The 17,569-nt window shown below is 39.6% G+C and overlaps 1 protein-coding gene across 5 annotated transcripts in view; it reads right to left on the bottom strand.

Moving 5' to 3' along the window:
• The window catches only part of DCAF6 (DDB1 and CUL4 associated factor 6), a 211,588-nt gene that overhangs the window by 150,390 nt on the left and 43,629 nt on the right, over positions 1–17,569 (bottom strand). For all 5 annotated transcript variants that reach the window (XM_023738429.1, XM_023738425.1, XM_023738426.1 and 2 more), the window contains one exon: positions 13,523–13,615. In XM_023738429.1, the coding sequence (XP_023594197.1) occupies positions 13,523–13,615 (93 nt within the window). The remainder of the gene's footprint in view (positions 1–13,522; positions 13,616–17,569) is intronic.

Below are 17,569 nucleotides of genomic sequence, written 5' to 3'. Positions count from 1 at the left end.
CTCAGTGGCATCAACATCCACTCACAGTTGATCTAGTCAGACTAAAAACTCTTTCATTTTTCTTTCCTTCATCTACTATATCCAATCCATCAGCCATTCGATGCCCAAAATACATCCCAAATTACTTATCACTGTGTCCAATTTCATTATCTTTATCTCCATCATTCCCTCTCACCTGGATAACACCAATGGCCTCTTGTATCCTTCTTCCAATACTGTTCAGACTCTACTCTCCAAGAATTAGCCAAAGCTATCTTTTAAAAACACGTATCTTATCACTTGCATGTTTAAACCCTCCAATGACTGTCTACTTCAATTAGACTAAAATTTAAATGCTTCACTATAGCCCTCAAAACCTACTATCTATCATTCCTACCATTCTAACCTCATTTTGTACCACTCTCTCCCTAGTTTATTAACAGATAATTGTTGGAAGAATGAGTTGTGTTGTTAGCTGCCGTTGAGTTGGCCCCTGATTCTTGGTGACCACATGCACGACAGAACAAAACACAGTCTGGTCCTGTGCCATCTATGTGTTGCAGATTAGACCATTGTACTCCACAAGGTTTTCAATGGCTGATTTCTGGAAGTAGATCACCAGGCGTTTCTTCCTAGTCCGTCTTAGTCTGGAATCTTCACTGAAACCTGTTCAACATGACAGCAACTTACAAGCCTCCACTGACAGATGGGTGGTGGCTGTGCAAAAATGAGTACTGCTGTGTGCTGTTCTTGTTATTAGGTGCTATTGAGTCGACTTCTACTCATAACAACCCCATGTGACAGAGTAGAACTGCCCCATAGGGTTTTCTAGGCTGTAATCTTTATGGGAACAGATTACCAGATCTTTCTCCCACAGAGCTGCTAGGTGGGGTTGAACCACCAACATTTCAGTTAGGAGGCGAGTGCTTAACCACTGTGCTACCAGGTGTGTCTACAGTTAATTTCACTGAAGGTTGGAATTTGTTTTTTAATTGTTGGAACTGCATCTATATAGCCAATACAGTATGGGTACTGCTGGAGGTAAATTACAAGACTGATATTTATAAATAGCATGTGCATTTGGAAACAGCTATAATTTTTGATATCTGGATTTATTTTCTTACTTTTCTTAGATCAATGCATTATAATGCTTATTTAGAAAACATTTGGGAATAATGCCCTGAAGAGGTAGAAGTTGACAGAGTAACTTAACCTGTGATGAAAATGACATATTGATAATTGCAATAACTAAATGTGAAGGTAATCTAGTTGTAACATCTATCACTCTGCTAATCACAAGGTTATTTTGGCTAATTTAGCTGGCTAAGCAGGTATCTCTTTCCTCCATCATGTAATACACAACACATTCAAAGCTTCAAGCTTGGTCCAAAAGTATCTGGATAGAAGAAATCGGTTCTTCAATCCCTTGATAAAACCACTCTCCCCCCAACCCCCACTTACATCCCTGTTTAAGGCATCTACTACAGAAATAACAAACCTTTTACAAATTTATTGAGCACCTACTACATAACAAGCAAATAAATAATTTGTTAAGTGTTCAGGATACAAAAAGGAAAAAGAAATTGTCATTATCCTCAAAGAACTTACGGTATGATAATGAGCAACACGCAAAGAAAGACAATACGATATAACAGTAGAGTTATCCACTAAGTACAATGGGAACATAGAGGAAAGAGTGCCTATATCTGCTTAGGGAAGCTACAGAAATGTAGAAAAGAGCTGACACTTGAGGGATAAGATTAAATTTGGCAAGCAGACAGAGGTGTAAGGGAACACAGGAAAACACCCTACGCAGAAAGAAGAGTACAAGCAAAAGCATACAGTAAAAAACAAAAACAAACAAACAAAAAAACTCTAAGAACTACAAGTAGCTAAGTAATGATGAAGTATAAAGAGGGAAGGGAAATGTCTTAGTTACCTACTGCTGTTACAACAATTACCACAAGTGGATGGTTTGAACAAAGAGAAATTTATTCTCTCACAGTCTAGGAAGCTAGAAGTCCAGATTCTGGGTGCCAGCTCTAGAGGGAAGGCTTTCTCTCTCTGTCGGTTCGGGGGAGAGATCCTTGCCATCAATCTTGCCCAGATCTAGGAGCTTTTCAGCACAGGAACCTCGGATCCAAAGCACCCACTCTACTCCCACCTCTTGTTTCTTGGTAATAGGAGGTCCCCATGTCTCTCTGCTCGCTTCTCTCTTTTATATATCAAAAGAGACTGACTTAAGACACAATCTAATCTTGTAGATTGAGTCCTGCCTCACTAACATAACTGCCTCTAAACCAGCCTCATTAACATCATAGAGGTAGGATTTACAACATATAGGAAAATCACATTAGATGACAAAATGGTGGACAATCACACAATACTGAGAATCATGGCTTAGCCAAGTTGACAAATATTTTGGGAGGACACAATTCAATTCATGACAGGGAAGATGAATAAGTAGGCTGAGGCCGAATCAGGAAAAGCTGTGTATACTATAGAGCTTTCCTTTAAAGAAGATGGGGATTGACTGAATAACTTTGATAACAGAGTCCAGAGCATCAAACTGGTTCGTTCTGGTTCGAACGCCTGCTGGGAATTTTCATTTCTAACAACTTCGCAGGTAATACTAATGCTGCTGGTAAGAGACCAATACTGAGTACCACTAGTAGAGCCAACCCAAAACCAAACCCATTGCCAATGAGTCGATTCTGACTCACAGTGACCCTACAGGACAGAGTAGAACTGCCTCATAGGGTTTCCAAGGCGGATTCAAACTGCTGACCTTTTGGTGAGCAGCCGAGCTCTTAACCACTGGCTACCAGGGCTCCACTAGTAGAGCAGTGGTTCTCAGATTTTATCATACATAAGAATCACCTGGGGATCTTGTTGAAATGTAGACTGTGATTCAATGTATCTGGGATGGAAATGTAAATTGTCAGCAGGAGTTTGAACCAGAACAAACTGGTTTAAAGCCCTGGTAGAATCACTGGATTAAATGCGGTACTGTTGTTGTTACGTGTCATCGAGTCGGTTTTGACTCATAGCAACCCTATGTACAACAGAACGAAACACTGCCTGGTCCTGCACCATCCTCACTATTGTTGTTACACTTGAGCCCATTGTTGCAGCCACTGTGTCAATCCATCTCCTTAACAGTCTTCCTTTTTCACTGACCCTCCACTTTACCAAGCATGATGCCCTTCTCCAGGGACTGATCGTTCCTGATAACACATAAAAAGTATGTCAGACATAGTCTCACCATCCTTGCTTCTAAGGAGTATTCTGGCTGTACTTCTTCCAAGACAGACTTGTTTGTTCTTTTGGCAGTCCATGGTATATTCAATATTCTTTGCCAACACCACAATTTAAAGGCGTCAATTCTTCCTCGGTCCTCCGTATTCATCATCCAGCTTTCACATGCACGAGGCCACTGAAAACATCACGCCTTGGGTCAGGTGTACCTTAGTCTTCAAGGTGACATCTTTGCTTTTCAACACTTTCAAGAGGTCTTTTGCCACAGATTTGCTCAATGCAATGCATCTTTTGACTTCTTGACTGCTGCTTCCATGGGTGTTGATTGTGGATCCAAGTAAAATGAAATCCTTGACAAATTAAATCTCTTCTCCATTTATCATGATGTGACTTATTGGTCCAGTTGTGAGGATTTCTGTTTTCTTTATGTTGAGGTGTAATCCATACTGAAGGCTGTGGTCTTTGATGTTCATCCGTAAGTGCTTCAAGTCCGCTTCACTTTCAGCAAGCAAGGTTGTGTCATCTGCATAATGCAGGTTGTTAATGAGTCTTCCTCCAATCCTGAAGCCATGTTCTTCTTCATATGGTCCAGCTTCTCGGATTATTTGCTCAGCATACAGACTGAGTAGGTATGGTGAAAGCATACAACCCTGACACACACCTTTCCTGATTTTAAACCATGCAGTATACCCTTGTTCTGTTCAAATGACTGGTTCTTGATCTATGTACAGGTTCCTCATGAGCACAATTAAGTGTTCTGGAATTCCCATTCTTTGCAATGTTATCCATAATTTGTTATGATCTACACAGTCAAATCCTTTGTGTAGTCAATAAAACACAGTTAAACATCTTTCTGGTATTCTCTGCATTCAACCAGGATCCACCTGACATCAGCAATGATACCCCTGGTTCCACATTCTCTTCTAAATCCAGCTTGAATTTCTGGTAATTCTCTGACAATATATTGTTGCAGTAGCTTTTGAATGATCTTCAGCAAAATTTTACTTGAGTGTAATATTAATGATATTGTTCAATAATTTCCACATTCAGTTGGATCACCTTTTCTGGGAATAGCCATAAATATGGATCTCTTCCAGGTAGCTGCCTTACAAATCTCTTGGCATAGACAAGTGAGCACTTCCAGCCCTGCATCCGTTTGTTGAAACATCTCAATTGGTATCCCGTCAGTTCCTGGAGCCCTGTTTTTCGCCAATGCCTTCAGTGCAGCGCGGACTTCTTCCTTCAGTACCATTGGTTCCTGATCACATGCCTCCTCCTGAAATGGCTGAATGTCAACCAATTCTTTTTGGTATAGTAACTCTGTGTATTTCTCTTTCCATCTGCTTTTGATGCTTTCTGCATCGGTTAATATTCTCCCCACAGAATCCTTCAATATTGCAAGGTGAGGCTTGAATTTTTTCTTCAGTTCTTTCGGCTTGAGAAATACCAAGCATGTTCTATCTCCAGGTCTTTGCAGATGTCATTATAATACTTTACTTTGTCTTCTCAACGCCCTTTGAAATCTTCTGTTCAGCTCTTTTACTTCATCATTTTTTCCTTTCGCTTTAGCTACTCAATGTTCAAGAGCAAGTTTCAGAGTCTCTTCTGACATTCATTTTGGTCTTTTCTTTCTTTCCGGTCTTTTTAATGACCTTTGCCTTCTTCATGTATGATGTCCTTGATGTCATTCCACAGCTCGTCTGGTCTTCAGTCCATTAGTGTTCAATGCATCAAAACTATTCTTCAGATGGTCTCTAAATTCAGGTGGGATATACTCAAGGTCGTACTTTGGCACTCGTGGACTTGTTCTAATTTTCTTCAGTTTCAACTTGAACTTGCATATGAGCAATTGATGGTCTGTTCCGCAGTCGGCCCCTTGCTTTGTTCTGACTGATGATATTGAGCTTTTCCATCGTCTCTTTCCACAGATGTTAGTCGATTTGATTCCTGTGTATTCCATCTGGTGAGGTCAAGCATATAGTCGCCATTTATGTTGGTGAAAAAAGGTGTTTGCAATGAAGAAGTCGGTTGTCTTGCAAAATTCCATCATGTGATCTCTGGCATCATTTCTATCACCAAGACCATATTTTCCAACTACTGATTCTTCTTCGTTTCCAACTTCTGCATTCCAATCACTGGTAATTATCAATGCATCCTGATTGCATGTTTGATCAATTTCAGACTGCAGAAGTTGGTAAAAATCTTCAATTTCTTCATCTTTGGCCTTAGTGGCCAAAGTGGCCCACACATCTGTCAGTTTGTCATACTGTGGGGGCCTGGGTGTTGCTGTGATGCTGGAAGCTATGCCCCCAGTATTCAAATACCAGCAGGGTCACCCATAGCAGACAGGCTTCAGTTGAACTTCCAGACTAAGACAGACTAGGAGAAGGACCCAGTAGGGTCTACTTCTGAAAAGAATTAGCCAGTGAAAACCTTACGAACAGTAGTGGAACACTGTCTGATATAGTGCCAGAAGATGGGCCCCTCAGGTTGGAAGACACTCAAAATATGACTAGGGAAGGGCTGCCTTCTCAAAGTAGAGTCGATCTTCATGACGTGGATGGTGTCAAGCTTTCAGGATTTTCATTTGCTGATTAGGTATGACTCAAAATGAGAGGAAACAGCTGCAAACATCCATTAATAATCAGAACATGGAATGTATGAAGTATGACTCTAGGAAAATTGGAAATCGTCAAAAATGAAATGGAAAGCATAAACATTGATATCCTAAGCATTAGTGAGCTAAAATGTACTGATACTGGCCTTTTTGAATCATACAATCATATGGTCTACTATGCCAGGAATGACAACTTGAAGAGGAATGGCATTGCATTTGTCGTCAATAAGAATATTTCAAAATCTAACCTGAAATACAATGCTGTGAGTGATAGGATAATACCCATATGCCTACAAGGAAGACCAATTAATGTGACTAAAAAATGTGGTACAGTTTCTTAAAAAGTACAATCTTAACAGGGGTGGGAGGGTATATGGAAGTACTTCCACATACATATATATATGTGCCTGCTACAAATATACTCAAGTATGCAATAGTACACACAACACAGGGGACACAATCATGAAAACTTCTTGGCCATAACCATACACCTCCTGTGACTGAGATACTGGACTTGAGCGCTAGCGATCACAGTCTAGAGGAACATCTAGGTCAATTACATATCATAATCCATATAGATAGTGTTGTACATCCTACCTTGGTTAGAAACGACTAGGGCCTTAAAAGCTTGTGAATGGCCATCTAAGATACAATTGGTCTCTTCCGATCCAAAGAAAAGAAAAGTGAAAAAAATCAAAGACTCAAGGAAACAATTAGTTGAAAGGACTAATGCACCACATGAACCATGGCCTCCATTACCCTGAGACCGGAGTAACTGGATGGTGCCCAGCTACCACAATCGACTGCTCTAACGAGGACCACAATAACAGGTCGTGGACAGAATGGGAGAGAAATGTAGAACAGAATTCAAACTCATAAGACCAGACTTGCTAGTCTGATGGGGACTGGTGGAAGCCCAAGAGTATGGCCCGTAGACACCCTTTAAACTTGGAACTGAAAACACTCCTGGAGATCACATTGTATCCATTCAATAGACACCTATAAAATGAACAATAACACCAGTGAGGAATGTACCCCTCAGAACAATCAACTATACAAAATCTACAGGGTAGCATTTTCCCCAAAGCAATATTCAGAAGGACGGCAGGGGCAGGAAAGCTAGGCAAACGGACAGAGGGAACCCAGGGAGGAAAGAGGGAGGGTGCTGGCACATTTAGGGTTTTACAACCAATGTCATGAAACAAGCTGTGTATAAATGTTCAATGGGAAACTAATTCGCTCTGTAAATGTTCACTTAAACAACAATGAAATGTTCATTAAAAAAAAGTACAGTTCTTTAGCAGAAATACACTAAATAATAAATCATAACAGATGAATGGATGGATAAATAGATACGTTAAGACAAAAATCACTTCAGGTTTTTGTGGTGCAATGAGTTTGGGTTTGCAATTCTCTGAAAATGATTGGTCAGGCTGCAATCTGCCAAAGGACTGGTTGATTCGCTATCCACGTAAGCAGCTTGCGAGGATTAGTCATTTTACAAATCTCCTAAGGGATAGTCTGGGGTCCTCACCCTGTTGCTGACTTTTACTGGAATTGGCTAAGGAATACTGCCCAGTTTGACCTTTACCCACATTGGCTGGGGGACCCCTCCCTGTAGCTGTCTTTTATCAGAGCCTACTTTTGACAAGGAGTACATGGGCTGGCCTATAAAAACCTGCAGACAGAGCTGTCCTCATCAAGAGGAGAGCAGCAGCCCTAGAGTCACCCTGAGGAAGACCTATTCCAGCAGGAAACTTATCTGAAGCTGCCCTGGTTGACAAAGGGAGAGACGGGTTCTCTTCATCAGGGACCTTACCAGACCTCACCCGTATACCTTTTCCCTGAGTTGTATCCTGTGTTCCCTGATTTTACCCTGAGTCGCATCTAAAATTGTATCCCCTTACTTCTGCATTGTGACTCTAATAAACCACAACTTGCAGTATAGTCTGTGAGTCCTTGTGAGTTCCGTGTGACCACTGCAGTGAATTATCAAACCCAGCAGAGAAACAGAGAGTGAAATAATGGAGACATGGAAAAGCAGAGACATATTTGACCTCTGCCTCACAGGAACCAGCCTTATGCTGATTCTGGTTGTCCTACTAATTTTATAAACTGATTCTCTGGCAGTTTCATTTTCATTTTAAACCTCTCTTTGATCCACATACCCAAATAAACCCTCTCCTATTTGTTTACATATTTGAAATTCCTGCAGTTTCACTATGATGAATCTAGGTATTAATTTTTCTTTTATATTTATTCTGCTTGGAATTCACTGTTGTTGTTAGGTGCCGTCCAGTCAGTCCTGACTCACAGCAACCCTAAAAAGAACAGAAAGAAACACTGCCCAGTCCTGCGCCATCCTCACAATTGTTGCTATGTTTGAGCCCATCCTCACTGTGTCAATCTATCTTGGCTAGGGTTTTCCTCTTTTTCACTGACCCCCTAACTTACCAAGCATGATGTCCTTCTCCAGGGACTGATCCCTCCTGATAACATATCAAAATACTTGAGTCGAAGTCTCACCATCCTCGCTTCCAAGGCTGTACTTCTTCCAAGACAGATTTGTTTGTTCTTCTGGTGGTCCGTGGTATATTATATTCTTTGCCAATACCATAATTCAAACGTATCAATTCTTCTTCGGTCTTCCTGATTCATGGTCCAGCTTGTTCCAGGAAACTGAAAATATCATGGTTTGGGTCAGGTGCACCTTAGCCCTTAAAGTGACATCTTTGCTCTTGAACACTCTAAAGAGATCTTTTGCAGATCTGTCCAGTGCAATATATTGTTTGATTTCTTCACCGCTGCTTCCATGGGCACTGACTGTGGATTTAAGTAAACTGAAATCCTTGACAACATCAATCTTTTCTCCGTTTATCATGATGTTGCTTACTGGTCCAGCTGTGAGGATTCTTGTTTTCTTTATGTGAGGTGTAATCCACAACGAAGGCTGTGGTCTTTGACGTTCATCAGTAAGTGCTTCAAGTCCGCTTCACTTTCAGCAAGCAAGGTTGTGTCATCTGCATAATGCAGGTTGTTAATGAGTCTTCCTCCAATCCTGAAGCCATGTTCTTCTTCATATGGTCCAGCTTCTCGGATTATTTGCTCAGCATACAGACTGAGTAGGTATGGTGAAAGCATACAACCCTGACACACAGCTTTTCTGATTTTAAACCACGCAGTATCCCCTTATTCTGTGCAAATCACTGCCTCTTGTTCTCATACAGGTTCCACATGAGCACAGTTAAGTGTTCTGGAATCTCCATAATCCAATTATGGATAACATTGGAATTCATTGAGTTTCTTAAATCTGTAAGTTTTTATACTTCTGGAAAATTCATGCCCATTATCTCTTCAAATATTACCTCTGCCCCAATCTATCTTTTCTTTTTGGAACACCAAATAAATATATGTTAGGTCTTTAATGTTGTCTTCTATGGCTCTTATTCTCTCTTATGTGTATTCCATTTTTTATCTCTACAGACTGCATTCTGGGTAATTTCTTCTGACATTTTCCAGTTCATTAATTATTTCTTCATCTATATCTAACCTGCTATTAAATAGAATTTTAAATTTGTTATTGTATTTTTCAGTTCTAAAATTTGAGTTTCTTTCTTTTTCAAATCTGCTACCACTTTTTATAGTTTACTATCCCCAAAAATTATTTTCAAGCTTGTGTGCATTCATTCATTCAGTCATTTACTCATTTACACACAGTAAATGTTGATGTTTTAAAGACAGTGTCTGTTAATCCGAATAGCTGAAGTCTTCATGGGTGTGGTAGACTGAATTACCAGTCACAATTTTTCACTACCCTATAGTAGTATTTTTAGCTCATGAAAAACAGTATACTTTCCCACCTCTTGGTTTCAGCCAATGGAAAGTTACCAGAAGTGTTGCAAGAAGAGGCTTAAAATCTGTTTGTGAACTGGGCTTGCTCTCTTTGCACTTTTCTGCCACTGCCGTAAGAAGAGCATGACCTGGCTAGACCAACAGTCCAAGGAGAATGAGACATGTAGACTGAGAAGCAGTTTGCAGTTTAAACTTTAAAGTCAAGCCCAGCCTAGATTTACCGACTCCTGGTCTAACTGGATGGAGCCCTGTAGCCCAGTGGTTTACAGCTCAGCTGCTAACCAAAAGGTCAGCAGTTCGAATCCACCAGCCACTCCTTGGAAACTCTATGGGGCAGTTCTACTCCGTCCTCTCGGGTCACTATGAGTTGGAATCAACTCGACAGCAATGGGTTTTGTGTTTGAGTTTAACTGGACGTGTGTTTGGGTGGTTTGTTATATGGTATTATTCTGACAGAGTAGCAGTGATTTTGCTACTGACTGCTTTTTCTGTTAGTTCTTCTCATTTATGATGTGCTGTTTTCCTGAGTGCCTGGTACTTTTTCAATCTGTGCTGGCAATTTTACTTGAAAAATTGTTTGAATGAATAATTTGAGGCCTAGAACAAAGATAATTTTCTCCAGGGAGGATATGCTTTTATTGTTACCAAGTCTTGGAGAAACTTAATAGTCATTAATATCCTTAAGGTTTAAGGCTTCAGGTTCCCTGGATCACCTACATCATACAAGCCACAGCTCCAAGGCCATCTGAGAACTGACTCACTTACATCCAGAAGGGGTGGCCCTTTTGGGTCTTATTGTGAAGAGACTCTCTTCTTAGAATCCAAACCTGATGAGAGCCCTGATCTCTGATTTCTCTCTACCTTGACCTTCAAGGCCAACAAAATCAAAGTTTCTATATGCTTAGACTGACAAATACCTTCAGGAAAATATTGCTTCCTATGATCACTTTTCTGGATTCACCTTTTTCCTTCCATTTTGGCCAGGTAAGTCATTATTATCAGGGCAGCTATTTTTTGCATTTAAGATAATTTTATAAATAATTAAACAAGCATATTTTAGTTGTTTCAACAGGAGGTTTGGTCCAATTAAATTAGTCTGAGTAAATTTTTATTAAAAATAATTTTTAGTCTAGTCTGTATGTCAAGAAATAGCCACATGTCAGTCATTGGGCTGCTTGTGTCTAAGAATGTTTTAAATACAAGTATATTTTCTAAAGGGCTAAATTTAAAAATCCTAACAAAATGAACCAAAGACTACCCTAGCAGTTTTCTTCAAACTATTCTTAACAGTGTGTGGTACACTGAATTACTTAATATGGCCCTTCAAGCCATAGTCTTTGTAACTCCCACCAAATGACTGGGTGAGGACTAGGCAAATGAGGTACTCGTGGCCCACCAAGGAGACTGGATAACTTGCTAATAATGTAAATATGATGCATGGCACCCAGGGAGGTGGGACCATGCAAATAAGGTGGATGGAACCTAACGAGGGGATTGATCAGTATTGCCATCCCACTAGGCTTAAAATGAACCATCCCAGAGGCAGGAAGAGACGATATCACCACCACCAAGAAAGAAGAGCCAGGAATGAAGTGCGTTTTGGAGCCGGGATCCCTTCCCTGAGAAACTCCTGGAAACAGGAGATTGAGAGAGAGAACTGTAACACCAAAGACAGTGAGATGCGACAGCAGAGACATGGTGGCAGCAGAGGCAGGAGATCAGCAAGAGACAGCACAGTGGACTTCCCAGTCTACGGAGCAAGAAACCTGACTGCCTTCAGGCAGGAGTCTTGCTGGCAGAGTGGGGTGTCCTGGGCACTTGGTGGACCTAGGTTTGCCCACCCACGGCGCTAGAGCGGAGTGCCTTCAGGCCAAGGCTTACTGGCAGAGTGAGGTGCCTTGGGGCACTTATCAGCAGAGCTAAAAGAGCTTTGTAACACTTGCCCAAGCAGGGCAGAGGCCGAGGGGCCAGAGAGAGGCATGCTTGTGGGCAAGGTTGAGAAGAGGCTTTCCTAACTGAAGAACTATATCTTGAGCATTTCTGAACCTGAATTGTAACCTGTTACTTCCGTAATAAACCCCATAATCGTGAGTATTGTCTGTGAGTTGTGTGTGGCCACTGCAACGAATTATCAAACTCAGCAGAGAAGTAGAGAGTGCCATGGGAGGGACAAATGGTGTCAGAATTGGTAAAAAGGTTGGAGGACGGAGGCATGACTGATCTTTGCCTCATAGGAATCAGCCTTGGGCTGCTGATCTTCATTCTCCTTTCTCCTTGTGAAGTTAGAGGAGATCAGATGCCCCTGCAATGCCATTTAAATAAATCACTTAAAAATAATGTTAAGATAATTTACCAAGGTTACATAAACAATTAAACTTCCAGTTTTCTCATATGTTACACATAACACATGCTTTTCCTACAGACTATATAAGGAGAGCAAGGCTATTTTCTTTATACAGAACTTATTATGGACCCATGAATACTAAATCATAAGGTTGGCTCCACTAGCCCTAAAAGTTATATAACTGGATGCTTTCTCCTGAGTAACAAGGATTAAAAACTCCAAGTAAGCAAGGCGAACTGTTGAGAAATATGATTTAGAACAACCTTACACCTCTAAGAAATCCTTCCTGCCCAAATAGTTGACTACTTCTAGCTTTTTGTCTGCAATATCATGTCCAATTTCACCATGATACCACTACTCCTACTCCTACTACTACTACAGCAATTATCAGATTATACAGTTTATATGTTTATTTACATATTTGTCACTAACTGTGGACTAGATGTTCGACAAAACTCAAATAGCCAAGATTAAAGTCAATGGAGGAAACAAGTATACTCTGCCTACAGGTTATACTTTATACCATTATAACTAGCCTAATACTTGGCAATGAGCAATAGCTCTGTGTTATGACATTCTCTATTATAAGACAATATGATAACACTACAATAAAAAATTTCAGAAATTATTTAGAGAGTAAAAGGATGAAACTGATGGTATTTTGTTTTTACGTGAAAGACAGTCTAAAGACTGCATGGTGAAATCTCTAATTTAAAAAAAAAAAACTAAAAAAATTAAATAGACTATTTAAATGATATGCTAGTTAAGAGAGACTCATTTTAGCTAGTATAATAAAATACTATTTTTAAACTACCATGTTAAAATTTTTTTAATTTAAAAAAATGCATCTTTCCCTAACACTTTTAATACTCCTTCTAAATGATTAAAATTAAAATAATTAAACATAAATGCTTAATGAAGTTATTATATACAAAATGCCATGATATACAAGTTTTAAAACATCTCGCTGAGATTTAAAAGTCCAATTATTTTGGTAAACTGGGATCAGTTTTAAATAATGTATTTCATAAATTCTGGCTTGAATATTTATATACTTCTAAGTGCTCTTAAATACAAAAGAGAGTACCCAATTTAAGATGCCCCTACCTCTCACATGTAGTAAAAATATGCTAGAAATATACCACAATAAAAAGACAATTCATTTACTGAGTCACCTTTACACTAAATAAAAATTTACACTGTTTTTCTCTCAAAGAATGGTTTATTGAAATAATGTCATTTGTGATGATTATGATCTATTTGCATAAAATGAAGCATATTTAAACTTTCTAGAGTCTAAAGACTGAGTGAAATCTAATGTTTTCATAAAGAATTAAAGAATTTACCTTCCAAACTATAAAGGCTATTCAATTACAAATCGCCATTTCATGATTATTTCTAAATTTCTGGATTTTTAGCCTCTTGATTTTTTTTTCCCAACATAAAATTAATAATTTTTATAACCATTTTACCTTTCTGCTGTAAGGATTACTAATCACTAACTTGGTGTCATCTGAACCAGATAAAATATATTCTCCAGTGTCATTCCAACAGATACTATTAACCTAAAAAGAAAACAGAAAAAAATGTAAGAAATCTTGGCATAAAGTGAAGTATGCTATCTTTCATAACCTGACCGTTCAAAATTTATACCACTAATGAGGTTACGTTTATGGTAAATATTATCTGCCATGACTGCCATTTAACAAGCACAATGTTCGGAAATTTCACAATGAAAAGTGTAAGTCTTTCTTAAATTTTATGGTTTGAATTTCTTATAATTAACCTATTTTATATCTAAAGACTTGAAAACTGGAGGCGGGGCCAAGATAGAGGAGTAGTCAGACACTTCCGGTGGACCCTCTTACAACAAAGACCCAAAAAGACAAGTGATTCGATTATATATGGCAATCTGGGAGCCCTGAACATCAAAGGCAGAGTTGAGGAACTGTACCAAGTGGCAGGGAGAGGGAGAGACAGTTCGGAAGCAGTGAGGAGTTGTCAGACCTGACCTGGAGAGAGCCTGAGACCTTCAGGCCTGAGCAGCTCCTGGGTGAGCGGTGAGGCAGGCAAGCAGCAGTGCTCAGGAGGTGCGTTTTCCTCACCAGAAGAGACCCACCGCCAGAGAGTCTACACAGACACCCAGAACCAGTGAGAAGCAGCCTTCATCGGTGAAAGACAAGTACTTGCATACGGCTTAGGGCACGGATCTAAAACACCCCCCTTAGGGAAAAACTTCTCTCCCATTTACCTCCCCAGTCCCTGCTCTGCACTGGGTCCCGGACAGGCTTCAGCAATTGCCGAGCACCCTGGGCCAGAAGTAGGATCCGTCACACGCCCAGAGCCATCCTTCCTGCTTTGAAGAGTGAAAAAATTAACAAACAGGGGAACAAATAAACTACCGGCTCCCCTAAGCCAGGAACCCAGGGTAGGCACAACTCGTTTGCCAAGGCACAGGCATAAGGGATCAACGGACTTTGAGTGCCTTTCCCCCTGCATAAACTTCTGTGGGCCCATCTCAACAGCGTAGGCCCTCATTACTGCAGTACAACAGGGTATATACCGAACTCTAACTTCAGCTGTTTCAGATGTGAAGTGATAGGTTCTTGACATCTGACACTGTTCTGTCCATTAAATATGGTCATCACCTACCCACATCAGGGGACTGAGGACTGGTAGCTCCACTCTCGCCACCTAGCCACCTGCGATAGGGGCTCATGAATAAGAGGTGCCCCCCAATCCTTACAACAACAGCATTAAGTACTCATAGTCTAGCTGCAAAACCTACCCACCTACGCGCTCTAGGGAATAGGAACACGCCTTCCTACTGGACACACGGGGGCATCATCAGCCCCTAGCCTTGCTCAGAGTGTGTACCCCTGCTGATGCCAGATGCCTGTGCCTACACCAGTCACCCATGCCTGTCTAGGACTGTAAGGGGAAACCTACACCACACATTTGGTGGCTAACTACCTGGGCACCTGAGCTGAATCCACACAGGAGGAGTGGGCAGACTACTGAGCTCACATACCTAGTAATAGATCTAACCACCCGGCTACTGGATATGAGAGCTTCAAAGGTGCGAAGAATCAAACTAGCTCATATGAGCAGCCTATTTGGGCATATCAAAACAAAACAAGAGGCTAGGACACAGTAAGCAAACATAAAATAAATAAATATAACTTACTAACGGCTTGGAGACAATAGTCAATACCAAATTACATAAAGAGGGAATCCACGATGGTTTCAGCAAGCTCCCAAAATAAAGAATCTGGAAATTTTCCAGATGAGGAAAACTTCTTGGAATTACCAGAGGGAGAATACAAAAGATTAATATACAGAACTCTTCAAGAAATTAGGAAGGAAATTAAGCAAAACACATAACACGCAATAGAGAAAATTAAAAGATTAGAGAAGAGCATAATGACAAATTTAACAGGCTGCAAAAATCCATAGAGAGACAGCAATCAGAAATCCAGAAGATTAACAATAAAATGTCAGAATTAGACAACTCAGTAGAAAGTCATAGGAGCAGAATTGAGGCAATGGAAGTCAGAATTAGTGAGATTGAAGGTAAAGCACTTGACACCAACTTATTTGAGGAAAAATCATATAAAAGGATTAAAAAAAAAATGAAGAAAACCTAAGAACTCTGTGGAACTCTATCAAAAGGAATAACCTATGAGTGATTAGAGTACCAGAACAGGGGGGGATAACAGGAAATACAGAGAAAATTGTTGAAGATTTGTTGACAGAAAACTTCCCTGATATTGTTAAAGATGACAACATATCTCTCCAAGATGCTCATCGAATCCCACATAAGGTAGATCCCAAAAGAAAGTCACCAAGACATATTACAATCAAACTTGCCAAAAGCAAAGATAAAGAGAGAATTTTAAGAGTGGTTAAGGATAAACGAAAACTCATCTCCAAATGAGAGTCACTAAGAACAAGCTCGAACTACTCAGCAGAAACCATGCAGGCAAGAAGGCAATGGGATAACATATACAAAGCCTTGAAGGAAAAAAACTGCCAGCCAAGAATGATAAATCCAGCAAAACTGTCTCTCAAATATGATGGCGAAACTAGTGCACTTCCAAACAAACAGAAGTTTAGGGAATTTGCAAAAACCAAACAAAAATTACAAGAAATACTAAAGGGAATCCTCCAGTTAGAAAAATCAGTAACTTCACATAACAACTCGAGACTAACAGGGACAGACCAACCAGATGTCAACCCAGACAGGAAAGTCACAAAAGTAAATTAAAGTTAAAACACTGAAAACAGGGAAACAGATGCCAATATGTAAAAGATGACTACATTAAAACAAAAAAGAGGGACTTAAAAAATGTCGTCATAGATTTTTCATATGGAGAGGAAGTCATGGCGATATAAAGAAATAAAAGACTGGTATACACTTAAAAAAATAGGGGTAAATATTAAGGTAACCACAAAGGAAACTAATAATCCTACAAGTCAAAATAAAAAACTAGACTCATCATAAAATCAACAACAATGAAAAAGATGAAAAGAAAATAAAGAAAAACGACTCAGCACAGAAAATTAAGTGGAACAAAGAAACTGTGAACAACACACACAAAAAAAAGTACATCAAAATGATGGCACTAAACTCATACCTATCAATAATTACACTGAATGTAAATGGGCTAAACGCACCAATAAAGAGACAGAGAGTGGCAGATTGGATTAAAAAAACACGATCCGTCCATACGCTGCCTACAAGAGACACACCTTAGACTTAGAGACACAAATTAAAACTCAAAGGATGGAGAAAAATATATCAAGCAAACAACACTCAAAAAAGGAGTGGCAATATTAATCTCTGACAAAATAGACTTTAAAGTAAAGTCCACCACAAAGGTTAAGGAAGGACACTAAATAATGATTAAAGGGTCAATATACCAGGAGGACATAAGTATAATAAATATTTACATACCCAATGACAGGGCTCCAAAACACATGAAACAAACTCTAACAACACTGAAAACAGAGACAGACAGCTCCACAATAGTAGTAGGAGACTTCAATGCACCACTTTTGGTAAAGGACAGAACATCCAGAAAGAAGCTCAATAAAGAAGTTCTAAATGCCACAATCAACCAACTTGACCAAATAGACGTATACAGAACACTCCACCCAACACCAGTCAAATATACATTCTTTTACAACGCACATGGAACATTCTCCAAAATAGACTACATATTAGGCCATAAACCAAGCATCAACAAAATCCAAAGCATCAAAATATTACAAAGCATCTTTTCTGACCATAAGGCCGAAAAAGTAGAAATCAACAACCTAAAAAGCAAGGAAAAAAAATCAAACACATGGAAACTGAACAACACCTTGCTCAAAAACTACTGGGTTATAGAAGAAATTGAAGATGGAATAAAGAAATTCATAGAATCAAATGAGAATGAAAACACATCCTACCAGAACCTTTGGGACACAGCAAAAGCAGTGCTCAGAGGTCACTTTATAGCACTAAATGCACACAT

The sequence above is a fragment of the Trichechus manatus genome, unplaced genomic scaffold, assembly GCF_000243295.1.
Source record: "Trichechus manatus latirostris isolate Lorelei unplaced genomic scaffold, TriManLat1.0 scaffold00117, whole genome shotgun sequence".
Classification (NCBI taxonomy): domain Eukaryota; kingdom Metazoa; phylum Chordata; class Mammalia; order Sirenia; family Trichechidae; genus Trichechus; species Trichechus manatus.
Note: the sequence above shows the minus strand (reverse complement) of the source record. Positions and strands in the feature narration are given on the sequence as shown.